This window comes from Ursus arctos, unplaced genomic scaffold, assembly GCF_023065955.2.
Source record: "Ursus arctos isolate Adak ecotype North America unplaced genomic scaffold, UrsArc2.0 scaffold_20, whole genome shotgun sequence".
Taxonomy (NCBI): Eukaryota; Metazoa; Chordata; class Mammalia; order Carnivora; family Ursidae; genus Ursus; species Ursus arctos.
Genome location: NW_026622875.1, coordinates 42,938,620 through 42,961,447, shown reverse-complemented (window position 1 = coordinate 42,961,447; position 22,828 = coordinate 42,938,620). Strand labels below are relative to the sequence as shown.

The 22,828-nt window shown below is 40.4% G+C and overlaps 1 protein-coding gene across 4 annotated transcripts in view; it reads right to left on the bottom strand.

Moving 5' to 3' along the window:
- ZCWPW2 (zinc finger CW-type and PWWP domain containing 2) overlaps positions 1–22,828 on the bottom strand; it is a 148,612-nt gene that overhangs the window by 10,927 nt on the left and 114,857 nt on the right. For 2 of the 4 annotated variants that reach the window (XM_048216061.2, XM_048216060.2), the window contains exons 7-9: positions 21,257–21,315; positions 20,057–20,124; positions 14,016–14,122 (exon numbers count right to left, since the gene is read on the bottom strand). In XM_048216061.2, coding sequence (XP_048072018.1) covers positions 14,016–14,122; positions 20,057–20,124; positions 21,257–21,315 — 234 coding nt within the window. Of the gene's footprint in view, positions 1–8,004; positions 10,800–14,015; positions 14,123–20,056; positions 20,125–21,256; positions 21,316–22,828 lie in introns of those variants that run through there. The other 2 variants (XM_026496868.4, XM_057316114.1) reach the window with 2 other exon arrangements.

Here is a 22,828-nt window from a genome sequence, read left to right as displayed (position 1 = left end):
CCCAGGCAGCTGAGAGTTTAATAAGACTTCGCCGAGACACCTCACCTCCAGTCCCCGGCTGCCCGCTGGCAAACCTAGGGCCCTCGCCGTGGAAACTGACAATCTGAGCTAACATCAGGGCACGGATTTCCTCAGACAGGGGGCACCGGCTGCCGTAGTAGTGTCTGCCCGCTGCCCGCTCTGTGCATGCAAATCGCGCCATGGTCTGATTCCAAGCCAGTCGCAGCGCCTGGCACCCTTGGGTGTTGGCTCTTGGAGATGCCGCTGGTCCTCGCCGTTCATTACTTGGCTCTCCTGCTGAACGAAGGGTGGCCCCTTTGGTGTGATATGTAAGACTTTCTTGGAGCAAAGCCCAAGCTGCCTGGTCCAGCCTTCATTCCCAATATTCTTCCCATCACACCCTCCCTCCCCTGTGCTCTGCTTACTCGGGTATCTGAGTATCTGCTGTTCCTGCTTTGCTCCCCTCTGTGCTTTGATCATCCTAGGACTCTCTCGGTCTCCAGCCAGCCCACTCTTCTACCTTCAAATTCTGGCTTTGCTTCACAGGTCTCTCCTCCCAGCTAGACTACAAAAATAGCAGTGATACTCACACAACATCCAATGTGCCAGGGACTTTGCTAGGTGCCTTCCCCCATTTTACCTCATTTTATTCTGTTCAACCACTCTGGGAGATTAGTATTGTTATTACTATTATCATCATCACCATCATCCCAATTTTCAGATAAAGAAAGTGAGGCACAGGGAGGCTAAAGCAGCTTGCCCAAAGTCAGAGTCAGTTCCATGGGGTTGGAGATCATGTGTGTCTTGTTCACTGTTGTGTTACTCATGCCTAATACGAAACCCGGCACATTGGAGTACTGAAGGAAGGAAGGAAGAAAATGCCTCCATGAAGCTGTTTCTGTAGTCAGAATTAATCTCACTCTCCTCTCCTTTCACATCTCTTCCCCAATACTTAAGTACCACCTCACACATGACCTCATAACGCCTCATACTGTTGCCGCCCCCCAATTTCCAAATAATCTGTGCTTCACACATTTGCCATATATCCACACCCTAACCCTCGTTTGCTTGGAAGAAGTCAGACTTTCATAGATCAGGTAGTTTCCAGCTCTGGCGCTGCGTGAGAGCAGTTGCTGCTGAGAGAGGAGACCAGGAGTCCGCGGGAGAGGAAGAGACTACAGGCAGCCGCCATTTACCCGAAGAAGCACAGTGCCGCCCCCTCCGCAGTGAAGGGGCTCCGAGAGCTTGCTGGCTCCTTTAGAACTACCATCCGAGAGGAGAGTGCCTTGCCAACCTCCCCTCCCGTGCCTCCTACATTTTGGCTTCATCACAGTAGCAGGGGAAGTTAGAGAGGTTACGGAGGAACGGGGGGCAATGGATGGCAGCCAGGCAACTGAACAGGACGTGGAGAGGGTAAATGGTGGTGATCAGATGGAGGACCTGGGTCTTATCCAGCTGTCTTGGTAAAGGTACTGAGCCCCCTTAGGTCAAGACCTTAGGGGTTTGCATGTGTCATGGATATTGGCCCTCTCTGCAATCCGAGAGGAACCAACGGAGGAGCTTGAGCGGGGAGCTTAACTCCCTCCACGAATAGCTATTCTGTTGGCAGCCAAGGGTGAAAGCTGTCGGTAGACGTCAGACTCTGTAGGGTGGTTTCTCACTTCTGGCAGGGGCACCAGAGACCAAAGGAATTGTATTAAGGGATTTTGTAATTAGTGACTCTCAGCTATCTAGAAAGAGAACCCCCTTCAGCTTTCATACATTCGATCTTCAAATGCACTTTCTGTTTTGTGGACCACCTATATATTTGTATATTCTTCCATCACTAGACGGTGGGCTCCAGAAGAGAGGGGCAGGGCCACATTCATAGCTCTCTCCTGCCTGCTCCTTTCCCTCTGCAAATTGCACAAGGGTTGTTTTACACAACTTTAAACCTACGTGATGTAGTTGTATGTCATCATAAGCAAGCATCACTGCTAAAATAGACAATAATTCTGATCAAATATTTTGATGAGCTTCCTGTCTTTCAAAAGATCTTTGGAGCCAGGGCCGAAATTCCAAGTTGGAGGAGGGTGCGCTGAACACAACCCAGGTTCCCTATGAAAGGAATCCATATTTCCGGCAACAGATCCAAAATGCCACAGAATCCTGCCGCTACACATCAGTATTCAGACTTTCTTCGCCTTTTCTTTTTAACTGAATGTCTGTGATGAAAGCCAGGTGATTTAAAGCCATAGCTAAAATTCAACAGTGAGATGTCCCTTAAAAGATAGACATTGCTGTTAACACACCCATCAGAGAGAAGGTCACATGCTGCTTGCGATGGTTTCCAAAGATTAATTTTAAAAAAGAGAAGAAAAGGAACTCTGATATTGATGAGCCGTAGCTAGAGTAACACAAAAGTGGTCGTTTCAAATGTGTAATTACATTTTATCCCAGTAATTATTAGTTGCAATGTACTTAAACACATACTCAGTTTCCATCAGAAAGAATAAATAGAAAATAAAGTTGATTTACAAAGCACTTTCACATAAAATAGCTCATTTATTCCTCACGACAATGCTTTTGTTTGGATAGTTCCGTCCCCATTTCACCTATGAGGAAACTAGATGCTCCTTCCACCACCCACCCACTAACCAGATTATGAAACAGTAGGGACAGTAATCAAGGGCATGGGACCTGCAACAGACAGAAATGTACTCAAATACTGGCCTTTCCATTTATTGGTCATGTGACTTAGACAAGTTAATAAAATCTGGACTCAAAACTACATTTTGCAACTTAAAATCCTATGATACCATACCAAAGGGCTAAGGAAGACTCGAGGAACAGAAATGAGATGGAAATATATGCATACTCTTCTTTGCCAGATGAGACATTCCACCGTTATGGGCATGTCTCCACCTTCTGTAATTACTCTAGAGTCTGAAAATACTTGAAAGGAAGAAGTGACCCACTCTTCCGAACCCTTAGTGGTATGTTGGTGGTGTTGGTATCCTATTTCCTTACAATATCTCTCCATATGCTGCCTCCATGATAAAGCAATCTGAGGCAATTTATAATAAAACTCACCACTGTGAGCTGGGCAGGGAATGGGCTAAGCCTTCCCCGTGGAGGAGCCCACCTGGGCCCAATCCAGAAAAGGCTGGGAGTGTCACTGGGCACAAGGCCTTGGGCCAGCACTCTGGGCCAACCCAGGAGGCAAGGCTATTTTGATAGTAGCTCCACCCTAAGAAGAAAACATCCCACGGGCCAGATACAGCTGGAGAGCTGCCAGCAGAGCTGATCCGTGAAGCTGTTGCTGGAACTAAGACATCAGGTTTATCAGTTAACTCTTGCCACAAGAATGCTGTGTAACAAACACCCCAAAATGCAGTGGCTAAAGACAAAATGCTTTATTCTCTTCTGGATCTACAGATTAGCTGGGGCAGCTCTCTTTCATTCTGCAGGCCTCTGGGTCTGGGTCTTCTCCCTGGCCTTTCATCCTTCCTGAACTAGAGGGCTCACCCGGGGCATGTTCTTTTCAAGGCAATGGCAGAGGAACAAGAGGTAAAGGAGAAACACCCAAAGCCTCTTGAGTCCTTGACTGTAAGTTGGCGCCATCACTTCAGCTCTATTTCATTGATCAAAGCAAGACACCCAGACCAAAGTCACAGGGCAGGGAGCTACACTCTGCCTGAGACAGAGCCGTGATAATGATGCAGTGCAGGAAGACACAAGAACTTGGATCAGCAACTCGGTTGACTACTGTCCACCCAGAAGTCTCACCCAATCATGGCATCAGGCTCAACATTTAAAACTTCACGATCTACATCTGATGCAGGTGTCAACTAGACCTACAAACTAAGAAGACAAATCACTGGCCCATCCCCTCTTCGCACTCACACAATATGCAATGGTCCAACAGGGATAGGAGACAGGAGAATCACAGTGAACACCTCATTCTCAAGGAGGAAACCTGTTCCTTAGCAATTCTGAAATCCCGCTAGGCAAATTAGCCAAGTTTCCCTGCCAAGGGAGTAGGATATGTTTCTTAATAAGGCCTTGGTTCTGTTTCCAGGGAAGGGAAGGCAAGCTAGGGGTGGGGTGGAGGCCAGTGAGCCTGGAGGAAGATCTTTGGCCCATTGCTCTCTGCAGCCCCTACCTCCGTCCTCTACACATCCTTTTCCATCATCTTCCTCATTTGCTTCTGAAGGGGACATTGAAACTTACACATTTTTTTGATGGCTAATTAGTTTTCCCAGCCTATTTCCTACCTGTAGAAAACTGGGGGCCTGGGGCGCCTGGGTGGCTCAGTCAGTTAAGCATCTGCCTTCAGCTCAGGTCATGATCTCAGGATCTTGGGATCTCGGGATGGTGGGATTGAGCCCTGTGTAGGGCTCCCTGCTCAGCAGGGAGTCTGCTTCTCCCTTTCCCTCTGCACCGCCCCCCCACCCCCAATTTGTGCCGGTTCTCTCAAATAAATAAATCTTAAAAAAAAAAAAAAAGCAGCTGGGGGCTCAGAAGTCTTTTTCCCCGTCAGTTGCACTCTCTTTTAGCTCAGGCTGGTAGTACTTAGGCAGAGTCATTTTTTTCTATAACTTAGTGGGTTTCCTACGTAGAGTCCGGTCCATTCTATGCGTCAAAGCCACAGTTTTTTTCAAGACAGGCTTTTCTCTCCCGATTTAATTACTAGCACTTTGGGCACATTAGGTGGCAGTAGTACTATACCTTTAAGCTTTATAGGAGTTTTAAAAGTCACTTCTTAATAGTTTGTGAAGTTATTAGCCACACCCCTGATTAGGTCTTTACCCTGAGGCCACGGTTTCCTGCAAGCCACCTAGATTTGGTCTTTGTCTCTCCTGCTATCTACCATTCAACCACCAGACCCTAGACTTGATCTTTGTCCCCAGGCCATATCTAAATTCAAGAATCTTTTTCTGGCTGGAGAGGCTGAAGATTAGAAACAGTTTTATTTTTTAAGCCAACAACTTCTGGGCTGCTTGCAAACTGTGTTTTATTTGGTTCTGAGCATATCTCCTTTCTTGTAGTATTTTCCTATATGCATTTTTTAAAAAGCAAACAACTCATTTCTTTCAAAATTTTTCTTGGAAAACAAGTTTCTTCTCTCTCCCCCGCCCTTTCATTTGATTACGCTGCTTACTGCTCTGTGTACTTATACCATGCAACAAATCAGTGGGTGGAAAAATCCTAATATTTAGATTTGTGTACACAGAATGTCCCACTTGGACCTTAAGTTCAAATTGATCTGTACAAAACAACTCTGCTAGAACTCTACTGAGTGATAGCAAGATCTGGCTTAGCTCTAAAGAAGAACCTAGAATTTTTTTTTAAATTTTTTTAAAGATTTATTTATTTATTTGACAGAGATAGAGACAGCAGTGAGAGAGGGAACACAAGCAGGGGGAGTGGGAGAGGAAGAAGCAGACTCATAGCAGAGGAGCCTGATGTGGGGCTCGATCCCATAACGCCGGGATCACGCCCTGAGCCGAAGGCAGACACCTAACCGCTGTGCCACCCAGGCGCCCCAGAACCTAGAATTTTTTAATCATACTATGTTTAGATCTCTTCTTGGAACCATAGAGAGAGAAGAAATAATAGAGCAGGATTTGGATATTTCTATTCCGGATTTTCAAAATCTTACCTTTGTCCCTTGGAAGGCCCACAGGTGCAAATTCTACTGGTCTGGAAGTATCTGGAACAGAACTATACCACTTGTTAGCCCCATAAATGGTGGATCATGGAATACCAGCTATTTCATAGAGTATTAGATGATAGAATGGTTTGGTTCCATCAACAGCATGACACAGATCACTTTAGGTTCATGAATAAAAGGTTCCTCCTTTTAAAAATTTTTTAAAGATTTTTTTTTTTTGAGAGAGAGTATAAACAGGGGGACCGGCAGGGAGAAGCAGGCCCCCCCGCTGAGCAGGGAGGCCCACTCAGGGCTTGATCTCAGGACCCTGAGACCATGACCTGAGACAAAGGCAGGACGCTTAACCAACTGAGCCACCCAGGGGCCCCAAGTTTCCTCCTTTTAGAGCTAACCGTCAATTTTTTCCTTCGCTGATTTATAAAGTTTATGATAGTGCTTAGGTCTATTAGTGGATGTATTAGTGAATGTAACTGTGTGCGGCTCATCACCCTCTACTGCAGAACCAGTGAGTTCAAGGGTGTGCACCCTACAGACTTGTGCGTGTATACGGGTGCACTCCCCTCTTCATCCCACTGGTGGCAACAGGAGACCAACCTATCAAAAGTGTATTGCCTGTCTCCACTAGAGATAGAGCGAAGTTTCTGACCACTGGGAATCCCTGCATAAATTCAGCTTTAGGCGTAGGGCAAATGCACCAGAACTTCCTGGAATAGAGGGCAACGGAGCTGGCTTTGGTGCGTAACTCTCCATAGTCTAGATCTAACGGGGGACTCAGCTGCCAGTGGACCCAGCCCTCTATAGGTTTATGGAGGCTGTATGCTAGGTGGGTTTGGCCCATCATTCCAAAGAGGATCAGTCAGCCACGCTTCGAACTAGACAAAGAGGGGCTCTTACTCCAACCCAAATGTTTGGGCAGAAGGTCCTGACATATTGCCGTATACCTCCCATATCAAATGTGGTATGACTAATGTACTTAGAATTTAATCTCCCTTGACGGGCTGATACAATTTCCTGATGATGTCCTCCTTTGGGCCTAGCAAGAGGCTCTAGCTGTAAAAGTAAGGTACTGTCCACCTCTAGGCCTGTCCTAGGAGTCAGCATAATCACATATAAGTCCTTGGTCCCAGTGCCCCAGAAGCAGGGTTGTCACCTCAGGCTCTGCTGAAAGAAGCATGTTAGTTCAGTAGGCCTAGAAGAAACAGGCATGGGCCGTCAAAAGAGAAGCTTTGAGACAACTGTGGTCATAATTTGCATAGTTTTCTATGTGTTGATTTTTCTATGCATTTTATATATATATATTAATATGTTTTCTTTCACAGCAACTTCTGTGGAAAAAGGCCTAGGCTCAGAGAAGTTAAATAACTTGCCTCAGGTCTCCCAAGGACTAGATGGTAGCACCGGGACCTGAAGGCAGGCATTGTGTCCCCACAGTCCCACTGCCATGCCCTGTGTATGTTATCAGGTCTGCCTGCCCCGAAACCTGGGGTATTTACCAGTAGGAAGGGTTTGCCAGACAGGCATGGTTCTCAGCCTTGAGGATAGAGATGTTAGTTGACTGCCCCTTCATCCGTTTTCCTGAACACATTCTATCTGGAAATTTCAAAGTCTATATTCTCACATGGACAGAGGCTCCCCTCTGTCCTCTTCTTAGAAGAGGCCTTTCCCCCAAGAGCCTCTTCTTGGAAGGAGACTGAAGTTTCCTCTGCAGACAGAGCCAACCCAAATGTTTGTTCTCAGAACCATTCTGAACTGCTCAAGTGCACAAAGACTTCAGTGGAAATTCCAGCCTTCTACAACTTAGAACATGGCAGAGATGAATTCAGTCTAGAAATTTCTATCTTACCTATAGAATCTGACTTTGATGAGCACTGGCTGTTCCACCAAGAGGAATTGGCTGCAAGTGATCTAATTAGTCTACTACATGGGGGCTTATATCAAACACTTGAATTGTGGGTGAAGTCCTTCAAATACAATTGTAGTCATTTTATAGTTGATTCTAAGAAGTAATAGGAAAATGGGATCTATTATTTCTTGAGACATTTGTAGGCTGTGAATATAAAATCATAGTGACAAGGGAAAAAGGAAAAGTTTTTCTGAAATGCTATGGAGTAAATTCTGTTGGAGGAAAAGGAGGAAGCCTTAATTTCCACTGTTTATACCACTGAGAAGTAAATATGATGTATTGAGAGACTATTCATCGTCACTCTGGTTCGTGGAGTGGCTCTGAAAGGTCAGCTCTGTCAAAGCATGAATGGTTTGGAACTTCGCTGAACTCACACAGTTTGGCCCAAATTTGGTATCTGCCCCCCCCCCCCATTTCTAACATGCATGTATTCATTTTTTAAAGATTTTTATTTATTTATTTGAGACAGAAAAAAGAGTGTGTACACGAGGGGGGTAGGGGCAGAGGGAGAGGGAGAAGCAGACTCCCCACTGAGCACGGAGCCCAGTGTGGGGCTCAATCCCAGGACCCTCATATCATGACCTGAGCTGAAGTCAGACACTTAACCGAGCCACCCAGGTGCCCCAATCTGTACGTATGCTGACTTTCAGTGAACAGCATTGTGAATACCAAGAACCCAGGAGTTGTTCCTACCTCCCCCTACCATTGCATCCTTATATCCAATCTCTAAATCCTAATAATCCATTGATACTAATGTAGGTGGAAGCCTTCCGCTTGCTTCATATAGCACCATATTCAGGCTCTCATCATCTCGCAACTGAATTCCCCAAACAGCCTCCTAACAGGCCCCCTGGCCCCAGTGTTACTTCTGCTCACGCCATTCTCTGTGCTGCTGGTGTGGTCTTGCAGAAAGGTAAAAGGGATTCCACTAACACTCTTCACTTGGCCCCTGCAGTCATAAACACCTTAGCCTGGATACACAGAACTGCTCTTCTGCTGTGACAACCTTCACACCAACACACGGTCACTCTGGCTAATTCAACAAGCAATAGGGCCAAGATGCTGTATTGCTCTTTCTTCTCTCTTCGAGCTTTGGTTTTGTTTCCAGGTGCGTGCAATGCCCTTTCTCCGACCCTGTGCTCCCAGGAGAGAGGTAGGTATGGAAAGCGAGCAGCTGTGGGCACTAGAGAAGGATGTGCATTAGTCTTCATGAAGCATGAGAGACTATGGACTCTGAGAAACAAACTGAGGGCTTCAGAGGGGAGGGGAGTGGGGGAATGGGATAGACTGGTGATGGGTAGTAAGGAGGGCAAGTATTGCATGGTGCACTGGGTGTTATACGCAACTAATGAATCATCGAACTGTACATCAGAAACCAGGGATGTACTGTATGGTGACTAACATAATATAATAAAAAAACATAAAATAAATAAATAAATAAATAAATAAATAAATAAATAAATAAGGGACAAGCACATTCAACCAGCAGACATGAGTTAGGTCATCACGGGGCAATTCGGGGCCCAGCCATTGGGGAAACAAGCCAGACAGAAGCATGGGGAGAGAAAAGTGCTCCTGGCAGAGGGCACAGTGAATGCAAAGGCTTGGACTCAGGCCTGAGGCACATGTGGGACAATCACACCCCTGGGTGGCCCACAGAGAGGCAGGCCATGGTGGGAGAGGTGTGGCTGGAGAGGATGGGCAGGAGGGGAGCAGACCACAGAGAGGACCAAAGGTTATGTTCCGAAAATATCACTCTGGTTACTGAAGGAGAATGGGCTCTGTGTAGAAGAGGACAGGGAGACTCCTAACCCTAACCTTAGCAACCCCTAACACCAATGCTAACAAATAATACCAACCCCAATGAAATCATCACAAAACCAGCAAATACATTCCTACACCTGTCTCAAAATAGATATAAGAAGCCTGATCAGAAAAATTGCAAAACCAAAAGCTCTTAAATATATTGTGCATCATAAGCAAGTGTCTCTTCACAAACATCTCAAAGGTTATTCAATATACTGAAAACAAGCAATGTTCTACTCCACAATAAATTTTTAAATAAAAACATGTGGTCAGGGGGGTGGGGGATTGGGATAGGCCGGTGATGGATATTAAGGAGGGCACATATTGCATGGTGCACTGGGTGTTATATGCAAATAATGAATCATGGAACATTGCATCAAAAACTGGGGATGTATTGTATGGTGACCAATATAACAAAATAAAAATGATTAAAAAAAAAAAAAAGAACATAGAAGGACCCTCAACAAAACGGGTCATGGGGATCCCTACAGGATGGGCTTGGAGGGGAGATGTTAAGGGAGTGGTATTGCATGGTATACTTTTTGCCTTCCTATATTGTTTATGGAATTTTTTTAAATGAGAATATGCTTAATTTATCTTTTTATATTTTTCACCACATTTTCCCATCCTCGCCTTCAGAGATACTGATTCAATGGGGAAGCATTCAGGATTCTGATCTTCCACAGCCTCTCCACCTCCCACTAGACTCTGTTAATCAGTTTTGGGAATCGTGGTGGAAATGATTATATATCAGGCAACATAAGGCAATATAAGGCAACTGACACCTCTGAGAAAAGCGCCAACTCTATTATACAATAGTTTTTTATTATTTCCTTTTATTTTCTAGTAGCTTAATTCCACTATCAATACACATTCTCCTGTCTCTACTACACTTAAATTATCTGTACGAATTATAATCGCCTTGACAGCCATCTAAATAGCCGCATTTGAATAAAGGGCCTAAATAATCGTTGTAAAGCATGTGTTTGTGCAGTAAGTTTATAAACCATTTTAACATTAAAGCAAACAAGAAAAAAAATCTACAAATACAAATATCAGGGCTTCTTAAATCCTAAATTTTTAACACTAACTTAAGTACCATTTGATTGGTTCTCAAAACAATGGCTATTCTCACAGTATAAAATAGAAAGTTATTATAAATATCAGCTTTGGTATAACATACCTATTTCCCTATTTTCAAGTTTTTGACTTCGGGAAAATATAAACATGTAAGTGTTTTTATAATTAACTTTTGAAAATATTGATAATACCTTAAAATTCAGACATTAGAGCATCTATTTCTTTAAATTTGTTAGTTATATTTTCAATACATTCTCCAGCTTTTAATTTTATCCCATCAATTACAAGATAGTCCTCTTCATAGTAGTTTTCAAATGGACTGCCTGCAGGAACTTCAGGGCTGCATTTAGATAACTGCAAAAATAACCATACAATTCATCAGAACTATATGAAATTTACTGGAAGACCAGGCTTAATTATTTGAACAAAACGTGTAGTCAGTAACTCCACGAGCCACAGCAGTTACACAAAGCGTTCTGTTGTGCTGGTGGGCAAATAACGATCCCCATGCAGAGGAGAACGTATAGTAATGTGTTAAGAAGAACCGATTATTCAGGCCCTACCACTTTCCCCAACTTTATACATACTTAGTTTTAATATTAAGCTTTGGGGAAACATGATCAGTTTCATTCCATGAGTCTTCTATATTTATTTTTATAATTATTATTATAGGGAATACAACTTAAAACTGTTTAAGTCACACATTCTCTGGCTATCTTCTCATAAGCCTCTGCATTACTTACAAATAGCAATCGTTTGCTCTAGCTCAGTAGGAAGGGACACTAGAAAAACAATGCAAGCACCCATAAAAAACATGCAAAATTTTTAACTTCAAGGTTCATTAAAGGTAGAGTGAACTTCCATGAAATTAAGAAAAAAAATAATTTCTACAAGTATTTTCACATATCAAAACATGTACCTTTAAATACAAGTAATTATTCACTAAACTCTGTCTTATCATCTTACTTATATATGGCTTATCTAATTCAGGTGGATTTTATAAAAATCTGATATTAATTCCCTCTCACGGCTTGCAAAGCTGGGGCATGACAACCAGTGTTAATATTAGCTAAAGATGAGTGTAATTAGGAAGGTGACTTTACTAAGGAAAATAATCTCATAAAACATTTCAGCGAAAAATAGAAAAGAATTTTGATGATTCACGTGGGTAAGATTTTTTTTTTTTATGTTGCTACTCTCACCCATTGGTATAAATGATTGAGAGTAATCATCCTGAACCCTCATACATGAAATGAAGGATGAAAATACCATCAAATTTACAACTTTGAAAAGAGCTCAAACAATACCTGCTCAGAGAATAAACATGCTCAGAACCTTAAAATTATCAGGTGGCTCTTTTGGGGATGTTAGCTTGTAAGAGGCCACTTTCTCCTGCTCCAGTTTTAAGTGGTGTTAACTTTGGAAGCCATATTAATTTTCCCTACTAACTTAAAAAAAAAAAGCAAGAAAAAGAAAAGAAAAAAAAAAAAAGAAAAAGAAAAAGAAAGAAACCCCTGAGGTGATCATTTCTTTTCTTTTAAACTGGAAATTGTTCCAGCTTTGATAGTTGGTTTCATTGCTATTCTCCTCATTTAAAAGTGAACAAGGCCCTAAATACTGAACCTGGTGTGAATGCCAGACTTACAAAGCTCAGTGTGGAGAATGGCTTATGAACCAGTCTGCAGGAGGCACTCACCTGCCTGCCTGCAAGTTAAAATGGTTAATTTTTACAATTCCTCAATGGCTTTTGAAAGCATAAAATATTACAAGAAACTAAAACAAAAAGCAAGCTCCTGCCTGGTGATATATTAAAACTATGTATTTTACCTTAAGAAATAAAAATCAGAAGTAATTTTCTGTTCTATCACGTTACTGGTTAGAATGGTAAAATAGAAGCCTATTCTGTGGCTGTAAAAGCTACAGGACATCTCTATAAAAATCAACCTGGCTGTAGTTTTGAAAAGACAAACTGCAAAGACTGAAAACACATTGCACAAAAGCATATGGTGCTCAAACAAAGTGCACATTTGCTAGAAAAGAATAATTTGTATATTAATTACATGTATATAATATATATGTCACCAGTCTATAGATCTTGTTGTACAGAAGGTAAGATCTAGATAGAGAAAACAAGTCTTATCAAAAAGGAACTCAAATTGGAAAAATGGCGTTCACAACCCACGCAAACTCAAATACAGGTTGATATTGCTGGTGCTAATTAAGAAAACTATGTTCTTCAAGTTGGTGAGAGTTTTCAGCATTAATTTTATTTTCCTTTAGCGTATTGATCTCTTTAACTGTAAATCTTCTATATTTTGCTTTCTAACTCAGTAAGGGAGGTGTTTATGAATCATCTTTTTTCTCGTTGGAGTCCTGAATGAAATCATGCAATTGCGCAGTCTGCCAAAGAGTGTAAACAACCTTGTCCATGTACAAATCCACCTTTTTCAGTATCTGAGAAGAGACAGATTCGGGAATGGGTCGTTGCTCAAGGCGGGACTGTGGGAGATGAGATCAAGTCAGGAAATCTCAGCCCTTTTTCTCTCCAGTGACCGCCACTGCCAATTCTCATCTGTAATAACAGCTAACTTTAGGTGTCGGTAACTATGCAAAGCACTTTTCCCAGTTTGCCTTATTTAGAAAAATCCTCTGTGGCATGTGATAAGCAACCGTGCCAAATTACACAAGTCCTCAATGGCAGGGCTCGGATTGGGACATTGATATGATATCCCAGAGTCAGGCTCCTAACCACTGTGCTCTCTCGACTCCAGGCACAGTACGTATCTACACAAATGAACGAAAGAATGAATGAAACCTTAAGGATACAGGAGTCTTGCTGCCATTCTTTTCCCTATTTCGAGAACAGCTGTACTGCCTTGTAAAAGGGTCTGCCTTATGACTTATTCTTCTCACACCTACCACATTGCTGCTCTGTATTAATGACCTGGACTAGGACCCTCATTTTATTTGCACGAACATGGCGCTGATGTGCTGAGCAGTTTGTCAACCAACTTAAAATTATGTTGTCACCTACAAATACTGAATAAAGTAAGCACACACAGACTTTCTCAGCCCAACATAGGCAGCCAAAAGGAGAAAACAAACGGAAAATTCTAACTCCAGTGTGTTAATAATGAGGGCTGTCCTACAGAGGTGGTCCCTGTGCCCGAACCAAGCAAGGCAGATGTCCTAGCAAGCTGCTCTTAGCCTGGCCCGTTCTCCTGACTGTGAAGCGGGGTACCAGTGGACAGGTCTCTCTGCTGCCGCACCCCATCAGCTGCTATGAGCCCCCCTCCATCCTTCACTCCAACCTCAAAGATCTGAAATACAAAGAGCTCCTCCACTCACAGATTTTTTTTCAAAGACTGATAGATGTATTCTGACTTTCCCACAGACTACTCATTTATTATTCACTTCAGGATAACCAAGGGCTCAAATTTCAGAAGGGAAAAAGGAAGTTCTCCATATAGTTCAAATGGACATGCAGAAACCGTTTCTGCCATTGGAAGGCTCTGAAGTCGCTGTTGAGGCCGAGCACGCTTACCAGGCCACCTGTGCCGCTGCACTTACCATCTCTCCACGCGCCTCCTCAGACGCGTCAGGGGCCGCCGAGGGCTCGAGTGCCCGCTGGAGCATTTGCTCCAGCTCTTTCAGTAAAACTTCTGTCTCAGACACAACTAAAAGACATCAGTACAAAAATGCCACATCTTCAGTAATTCAATCAAATCCATAATCTTAACTGCCCCCAAAGGGAAAATTGTCTAAATGTTACAAGATAAAAAATAAATATTTTGTCTAATTTTCACATAGGACCTCTGCCTGATGCAAAATAATTATGGATTTCCAGGTGAATATTTTATAATTATTCCTTTAAAAATGTAGGTGATATTCTTGCTGTGGCTCACTAGAAGTGTTTTTCGTTTTGTTTTGTTTTTTTAAATCGGGGCCAAACTAAACTTTTTTTATAAATCGGGGTCAGCAAGCTTTTCCTATGAAGGGACAGAGGGTAAATGTTGCAGGCTTTGTGGTCTCTGTCACAACCACTCGATTCTGCTGCTACAGTCCAAACTACAGACATGTCCTTAAACAAATGTGAAGGACTATGTTTCTATCAAATTTTATTTACAAAAGCAAGTGGCTTGTGGGCCACAGTTTGCCATCCCTACAGTAAACTATTAAAATTACTGTTTAAAAGGGGAAACCATGTAATTAAGTGGCTAGGCTAAACACAGCCTAGTCTATTCCTAATTCAAACACCAACACATCTCAATTGCTTAACCTGATATCTATCTGTATCTATATCTGTGTGTAGATATGGATATATTTTAAATACCACACTTATAAAATTTGTGTGTGTGTACTACTGTGACATGAATTCACTGAACTTGCTAAGATAAAATAACAACCCCATAAAAGAAGTGAACTACTATTATATAACTATAGACACATCTACTGATTAATAACAAGCAGTTGAATTCCTGACTGAAATAAAATAAACACTTCAGCTGATACAGTCTTGTTGAAATAAAAATCAAGGAAAGGAGACCACATGTGGCCTGCGGTCCTGTACAACAGACAGATGGAGCATCTGAGAAGTCCTTCCAAAGGCAACATGATTCAAAGAGAAAGGCCATGAATATACACCTCATCATTTTCCACTCTGGTGACAAAAATCTGACATACCACCTCCTATTATCCACCATTCTTTGGCAGGTCACCAAAAATCACACGAGGTAGAGCAGCTAAAAGTTCATGGAACATGAAAATAGACCCACGCAGGACATACGCTTTCAAGCTAAAATATTATCAATGAATATGGAAGCAAGGCATTCTCAGCACTAGGGTGAACATATTTTAAAATTTTCTAACTAATCATGTTTAGGAAGAGTGCATAGGATATATGCATTCCTTTATGTGTGTATGAACACACACACACGGGCATCCTTGTAAACTAAGCATGTGGTAAGGTGAAAAAGAGAGATTGTTAATGTGAAAATTTTTATGTTTCCTTTCCTCCATTTCAAAAGAATCCATGTTTTATTAGAATCTTCTTTGGTGATAATTTTCTCTTATCTTTTACTCATTAGAAGGACATTTTAAAATTCTGCTAGAACATTATTAAATAATAGTGTTAAATAAAGTCATGAGAGGTTATGAAATAGAAAAATTTCCCCTTCTTGGTTGTCACTGCAGTACAAAAAAACAATTTTTAGTTAACATTTTTCACATTACAATTTTACCTACAAAAATAATTTTTCTGTCAATACTTATCACTCGCCCCAAGTACTTTTATATTCATTCAACAAATATCAATTATTTGCCTACTAAGGGCAAGGCACTCAAGAGAGTAGGCACAGACCAATGAGCCTTTCTGGCCATCATCTCTTCCCAGCCAATCTCAGGTTTTCTCTATGGAAGACTTCTTTCAAAACAGTTTGAAAGTAGTTTTGTATAAGCCATCTGCATACCACAGAACCATTTCCTATGTTTAAAAACACAACAAAAACTGAACTGACCTGTTAGTTGTGCCCACATATATATGTGTCCTGTGTAATTGCTAAAGTATAAGAACACGGAATTTGAACTATCACATTCTAGAACAATCGTATTCAAAATTTGGTAAGTATAAGAATCACCTGGAGAATATACTAAAAAAAACATGAATGCAACTCATGTCTACTGAATCAGAATTTTCTACAGGCATGTACATTCTTATTGAAGCAATTCTGTTAATGGAATTAACCTCTGTTTATGATAGATTTCCTACTTAGTGACCTGTTACTTCACAGATGATACTTGTGGTTATCTTCACACTGACTCTCCAGTCCCACTCACAGACGTTGTGCTTTCCTACTTTACATTCTGAGTCTATGGAAATTGATACTGACATTTAATGCACTGTTGAGAAGATGGATTTTGAGCTATGCTGTAAAGGAAAAATGGCACACAAACATCTTTATATTTCTAAGGCTAGGCTAAAATACAATCAATTTATGATAATGAATGTCATTGCCGAATGGCATTGTAGGCCCTCCATTTTCAAGTGATCTGGAAAAATATGTACACTGCCTTTTGATCAAAGGGTAGATAAAGTAATGGATGACTTCATAAATCAACCAGGGTTCATAACACCAACTTGACTGATGTCAAATTCTGCTGCCAGAGCGATGGGAGGTTTGCTTTTCTAAATAGGTATTCCTATATTGTAAACTGATAGAGTTCAAAAATAATTCTCAAGAAACAGCAGTTACTGTAATCTACAAACTAGTTTATCAAAATTGGCCAATGATATCCTCCAAAGATAGAGACAGAATGAATGCCTTTGCTGATTGCATGACCAATCATCTTCTATCAATACTGATTATCTTGTAGTTTCACTGACTTGTTTCAATTTGTTGTTTAGAGTAAAGTGGAGGCATTACAGTTATTCCATCACTCAGAGCAAGTTTTTTTAAAAAGTAAGAAAAAGGTATCTCTTATCCTGAAGTCTGTATCTGGCTTTTAAAAATGAATTTTTATACAATAATCTGTGTAGTTTTTCCATTCCTGATAAGAAGTAACTTATTATTGGTCTAAATAAATCAGTCACTATTTTAAAAGTCTTCAAGTGTATATTTATGGAGTTTTGTCCAATCTCTACTTTTCTACTAAATGTTTAAAGAAGCTGTTTATTTCCTATGTAAAGAGGCTATTGGTTAGGCTACCTATCCCAAAGCTGGCACTGAAAAATATCATCTTCAATAAACTTTCAGGGTCACTTCAATATTGAAATTTTGAAGGCATTCTTATGGAAGAGGGTAAGGAGGACAAAAAAGTACTTGGGTTTTGTTTTGTTATTAAGTAACCACAAACACTCCTCTTGTGTGCTTACAATTTAAATGTAGAGATGAGTAAAATACAAGTTGGAATGTAATGAAGAAGAGAGCACAGTTCCTGGAGACACAAACAGAAATAGGAGGCAAGGAGTTTTCTAGGAAAGGGGCATGTGGGCCAACCCCACCTTTTAGTCTAGAGGCTAAAGGTAACTCCAAACCAAGAGTAGTTGGGCAAAGTTTGTCCCAAGCACCAAGAAATCACCTTTCTCCCTGTCACCCCTTCTACCTCCTAGCCCCAGCCCCTAAGGCCTTCATGTTCTCTCCTAGGGCTTTCCCCATGATCCAGACCTTTCCTGTATTAACCATTCTTTTCCATGCTTATTTGTCACAGGTGGGGTGAAGAATATATCCTTTGCTAATATATTCATGAATGCCATAGATTATCATTTGAACATGGATAATATGCCAACTTTTTGTTTATTTAAACTTTTATAGACTGTCTACTACCCAAAAAGAAATGAGGTATTTACCAACAAAAACCAATGATACAACAAAACAAATGATGAAAACCCAAAAAGACAAAAAGAAATTAAAATCAGTTCATTAAAGGGGTATGAAGGGCAATAATGAAATCTTAAAATTGCTTAGGTCAACTACCTGTACTGTACCAAAACCTGATAGTTAGCTTTACAGTTCCTGATATTCAAAGCAACCAAGGAAACAGCTGCACACTTTGATTAATTTTAAGAAGATATGTGACTTAGAAACACCATATAACTTTTTGAGTGTCTCGGTTTCCCTATTGATAAAATGGGAGATATAACATCTACCTTATTTACTTCATACAGATCTTACAAGGGCTAAATAAATATATATGAAGCATTTAGAACAGTGAAGACACATAGTAATTGTTACAGGAGTTGGCTATTATTATTACTATTGGTATTATCTTTCATCATTATAGATGAATCTTCTTGTCCCTAAACACTGAAAAGAAAATGAGTTAGAGAGACAATACAAATATAATTCATAATATTCCTGGTAGTATTTTCCCCAAAACACAGATATGCTTGCTCCACAAACAGCTATTTCTTAGATTAAATCTGCATAGGCATGGGCCTACAGTTTAAATTATTTAATGATTCCTCAACTTTTTCTATTAATTTCCAGAAATCCTCTCCTTGTTGGATAAGAGGGCTTCTACTGCATGTCTTTATCACAGATGAAGCAACTGACACTTGGACAGATAAAGCAGCTACCCTAATTAGCTCTCCTCCTGACCTCCAACTAAGAAAGAAAGAAAAGCAAAGGGTAGAGTTTAAAACCCAGAAAGGAATAGCAAATCTGGGCAGGAGGCTGATGGGAAACTTTAGCACCTGGGAGTGTAAGGAAAATGGCTCCAAAAAGTAGGGCAGACATTCAAGTAGAAGATAATTTTCGCTTGATCTAGGACTGATCCTACCTCAAGCCAAGAAGAAAAGGAGTGATTTCAGAGACTTAGATCAAGGGATCCACTGAAATATGGGTAGGGGTAAAAACTGAGGGGGGGTTAATCCACTGAAAAAGAACCACTCTTTCAAGAAGTAGGCAGCTCTTGCAAAGAACACAGTAGACTAGATGTTTCTGCTTTTTAGTTGTTTGAAATGGGATAAAGGAGTAAAACACAGATCAGGTTAATGATCTGAACAATTAACTATTGAGACTTGAGAGCCCCACAGAATGTGAGAGTCCTGAAAGGGCGTCAGTGGATAACTATGCAGATGCATTCACTCATTTATGCAGAAGAGTGATTTCCAGTCAATGGACTCCTGGCTCTGAGGGCTTTCTTCTGCGGTAGCCCCTGTGAGTTGGAGGTGGAAAGGATCCCAGCATTGGAGCCCTCAGCTGTAGTACCAAAGTTTCCTAGTGGGAACTCAGTCCAGGGATAAACTGACTTTTGCCTTTCTACAGGAATATTTGAACTAATTATGTGAGGCAAAGGGACAACATAGCCAAGAAAAGGCACCCAAGTTAGCAGGAAAGTAGTAGCAGAATACATTTAAGAAGAGACAAAAACAACAGAATTTTGTAGTGGTTTAGGAGAACAAAAGGATTTTAAAAAAATAACTACTCTGTCCTTCTTCAGACTGCTTTCCTTTCTTTTAATAAGACTACAGATGAATGGCTTATTTAGTCAGTTGAAACACAGCGCTGTAGGTCCTGGGGGTGGCCACAAAGGAGAGGAAATATGGCATGGACAACTTCTTGGGGTTTAATGGGCTTTGGAACCTCTGTGGGGCTGCCAAAGTTCCATCTTGCAAATAAGCACTTGCCTGCTTTTCAAGACTATTGAAAATGAAGGAAGAGTAAAGTGCTTTTGAAAACTAAAACTTTCTCCCTGCATTCCACATTCACCCTACTGTGTTCTAATACCAATGGCAATTAATTCAGCTGGAAGCCCCAAGTTGCTGCTTTTCTTCTTTCTCTCCCTTTGGCATCCCGAGGACCCCAATAATTTTGGAATGGAGAGGTCTGGATTTTAATGTATTGATGTGGGCATTTCCTCCCACAGCCACTGGTGCTTTATTTTTTTAAAAAATTAAATACATGACAGTGCTAGAGAAAATTTAATTCACGGGAATAGAAACCTAAAGACAACTGAAGAGATCTAGTATGTAAATCAATACCAAAACTGACCCACTAATAGTTCTCATATATGTATATATGTAAACATTTTTTTCTTCAAAAAATTACAACCACATTTGGTAGAATTAAAAAGAAGTAAAAGAACTAAAAGCAGGATAGGCCTTCACATACCCATGTTTTCCTTTGATAAGGCATCATCTGAGCAAACATTTTCAAAAGAGCATTTTAAAATAGCTTTCCTAGAAAAAGAATTTGACAGATTCAGTTTCAAAAGATCAATCATGTATATTTAAGTGGCCACTTTTGTATATTCATTGATAATTATAAATTATGAATACGTTTCTTTATCTTGAGGTACTTTTCCTTGGTGGTTTTATACAGTAAGACAGCATGACAACAGTGAAAAACCAAAGGGAAATCACATTGATCTGAGTTCTCACTAGGTGAAAAGCACTAATGATCCACTGAGTACCTTATATAGGCTTTTTCATGTAATCCTCCCCCCCAAAACCTACTAAGAAATTGCTACTCTCATTTTATAAAGAACCTGAGGCTCTGAGAAATTGAGAACTTTGACAATGTAGGAAATGGTTGAGCATGACACAGCTAAATTCTCTAGAACTACAAAATCCATGCTTTTCCCATGACACTGTGTTGCTGACTTAGAGTCAGAAAACATTTTTTCAAATGCATTTTCTCTAACCATAAGATCTTGAGAAAGCCATTTAGTTTCTCTAAGTCATGTTTTTCATCTTTTAAATAAGGATGATTATGATATACCCCCTACCTATTTGGTGGGGTTACTGTGAAGTATAACTAAGATAAGGCAGTAAGTCCTTTTTTAAAAATTAAGTATTCATCCTCTGAAAGAGGACAAAGAATAGAAAAGGACTATCATATCAGGAGTCAGACTTTGTCTTTGAGTAGGACTCCTTTTAATACATTACCATTCATCAAAAAAAAAAAAAAAAGTAAATAAACAGTGTGGTTGGTTCAATGATAAACACTAAAACTTGTCATTGGTGGCTTATCAGTTCATTATAAAGGCCTGTTTCTGGTTTGCACTATTTTTAAACCAAACACCTGCTTCTCATCTGCTTGCTCATGCGATGTTAATCTTCGAAAGTTCTGCTTCAACATATTTGTATAAACATAAAACTTTCTCCATACTTCTAAAACTACTACTTATCACCTTAATTCTTTTAGAAAATGTTAATGTTTCCTTAGAGAAAAAGAATCAAGAATCGGGGGAAATGTCATAATGATTAAATCATATATATATATATATACATATATATACACACACACACACATATATATATATATACACATTTCAATTTTATCATAATACTTTTCAATTAAAAGAAATACCTTTTCCTTCTCCTAAATTTGGGTTTCTTCTTTTCAGTAGTGTTCTTGGAAACTTGCATCTATAAAATAACAACAAAAAGATGACTTAGCTCAAATGGGACTAGATGAGTTCAGTAAGATAATGGGTCCTATATGGTCTAAGTAATTCAGTCCAGAAGAAAAACTCTGGCCCACAGCTCTCAACCACACCTGGAACCCCAAGTCAACCACTTCATAGCCACTAAAATTACACTGATCTGCTCAACTTCCAGGCATAGTAGACTAATCCAATATGAGTGCCCATCTCCCATGTCCACTCCCCCTTCTCACTTCACAAACATATAATAACACCAGGTAAAATAATCTTTAAGTTTTAAAACATTTATGACCTTTAAAGAAAGAAAAAGAACCATTCAGATGCCAGAAACAGGAGTGCAAAAACTATACAGATAGGAAGTGACATGGTCAAGGCCTACAAAAAAATGTATACCGGGATAAGGCCAAAAGAGTTTGGGATTTTGATATCTAAACAAACACGAGATGAAGGATGTGAAGAAACTGGCACCCTCCATACATTGTTGGTAGGAATGTGAAATGGTGGAGCCACTTTGGAATACAGTTGGACAGTTCTTCAAGATGTTAAACAGAGAATTACCTTATGATTCAGCAATTCCACTCCTAGGTATATACCCAAGAGAAGTGAAAACATTATGTCCATACAAGAAATTGCATATGAATGTTTATAACAGCATTATTCATAATAGCCCCAAAGTAGAAACAACCCAATGTTCATTGATGGATAGATAATATGTGGTCTGTCCACACAATGCAACATTATTTAACCTTTAAAAACAACAAAGTCCCGGGGTGCCTGGGTGGCTCAGTCGTTAAGCGTCTGCCTTTGGCTCAGGGCGTGATCCTGGCGTTCTGGGATTGAGCCCCGCATCAGGCTCCTCCACTGGGAGCCTGCTTCTTCCTCTCCCACTCCCCCTGCTTGTGTTCCCTCTCTCGCTGGCTCTCTCTCTGTCAAATAAATAAATAAAATCTTAAAAAAAAAAAAAGTCCCGACAACTACTAAAACATGGATGAATCTTGAAGCCATTATGCTAAGTGAAAGGTGAAAAAAATCAGACACAAAGACCACATGTTGTACAACACCACTTATCCAAAATGTCCATAAAAAAAGGCAAATCCATAAAGACAAAGACAGATTAGTAGTTGCCAGGGACTAGTGGAAGGTGCAAAATGGGCAGTGACTACTAATGGGTATGAGGTTTCCTTGTGGGGTGATGAAAAAATGTTCTAAATTTATATAGTGGTACTGATGCGAAACTGTGATTATACTAAAAACCACTGAACTGCATACTTTAAAAGAGTGAATAAATTACATCTCAATAAAGCTATAATTTTTAAAAATTTTGGTGACATGGAAAAATGGAAAGTAAGGAGATAGAATAAAATATATCAACGATTAACAAAAGGAACCCAACGTAGCAATATAACTGTTAGAAAAAAGCATAATCAGAGATAAAAAAGGGTTATTACCTAATGCTAAAAGAAACAATCCACCCAGAAAGTATAACAGTCCTGACC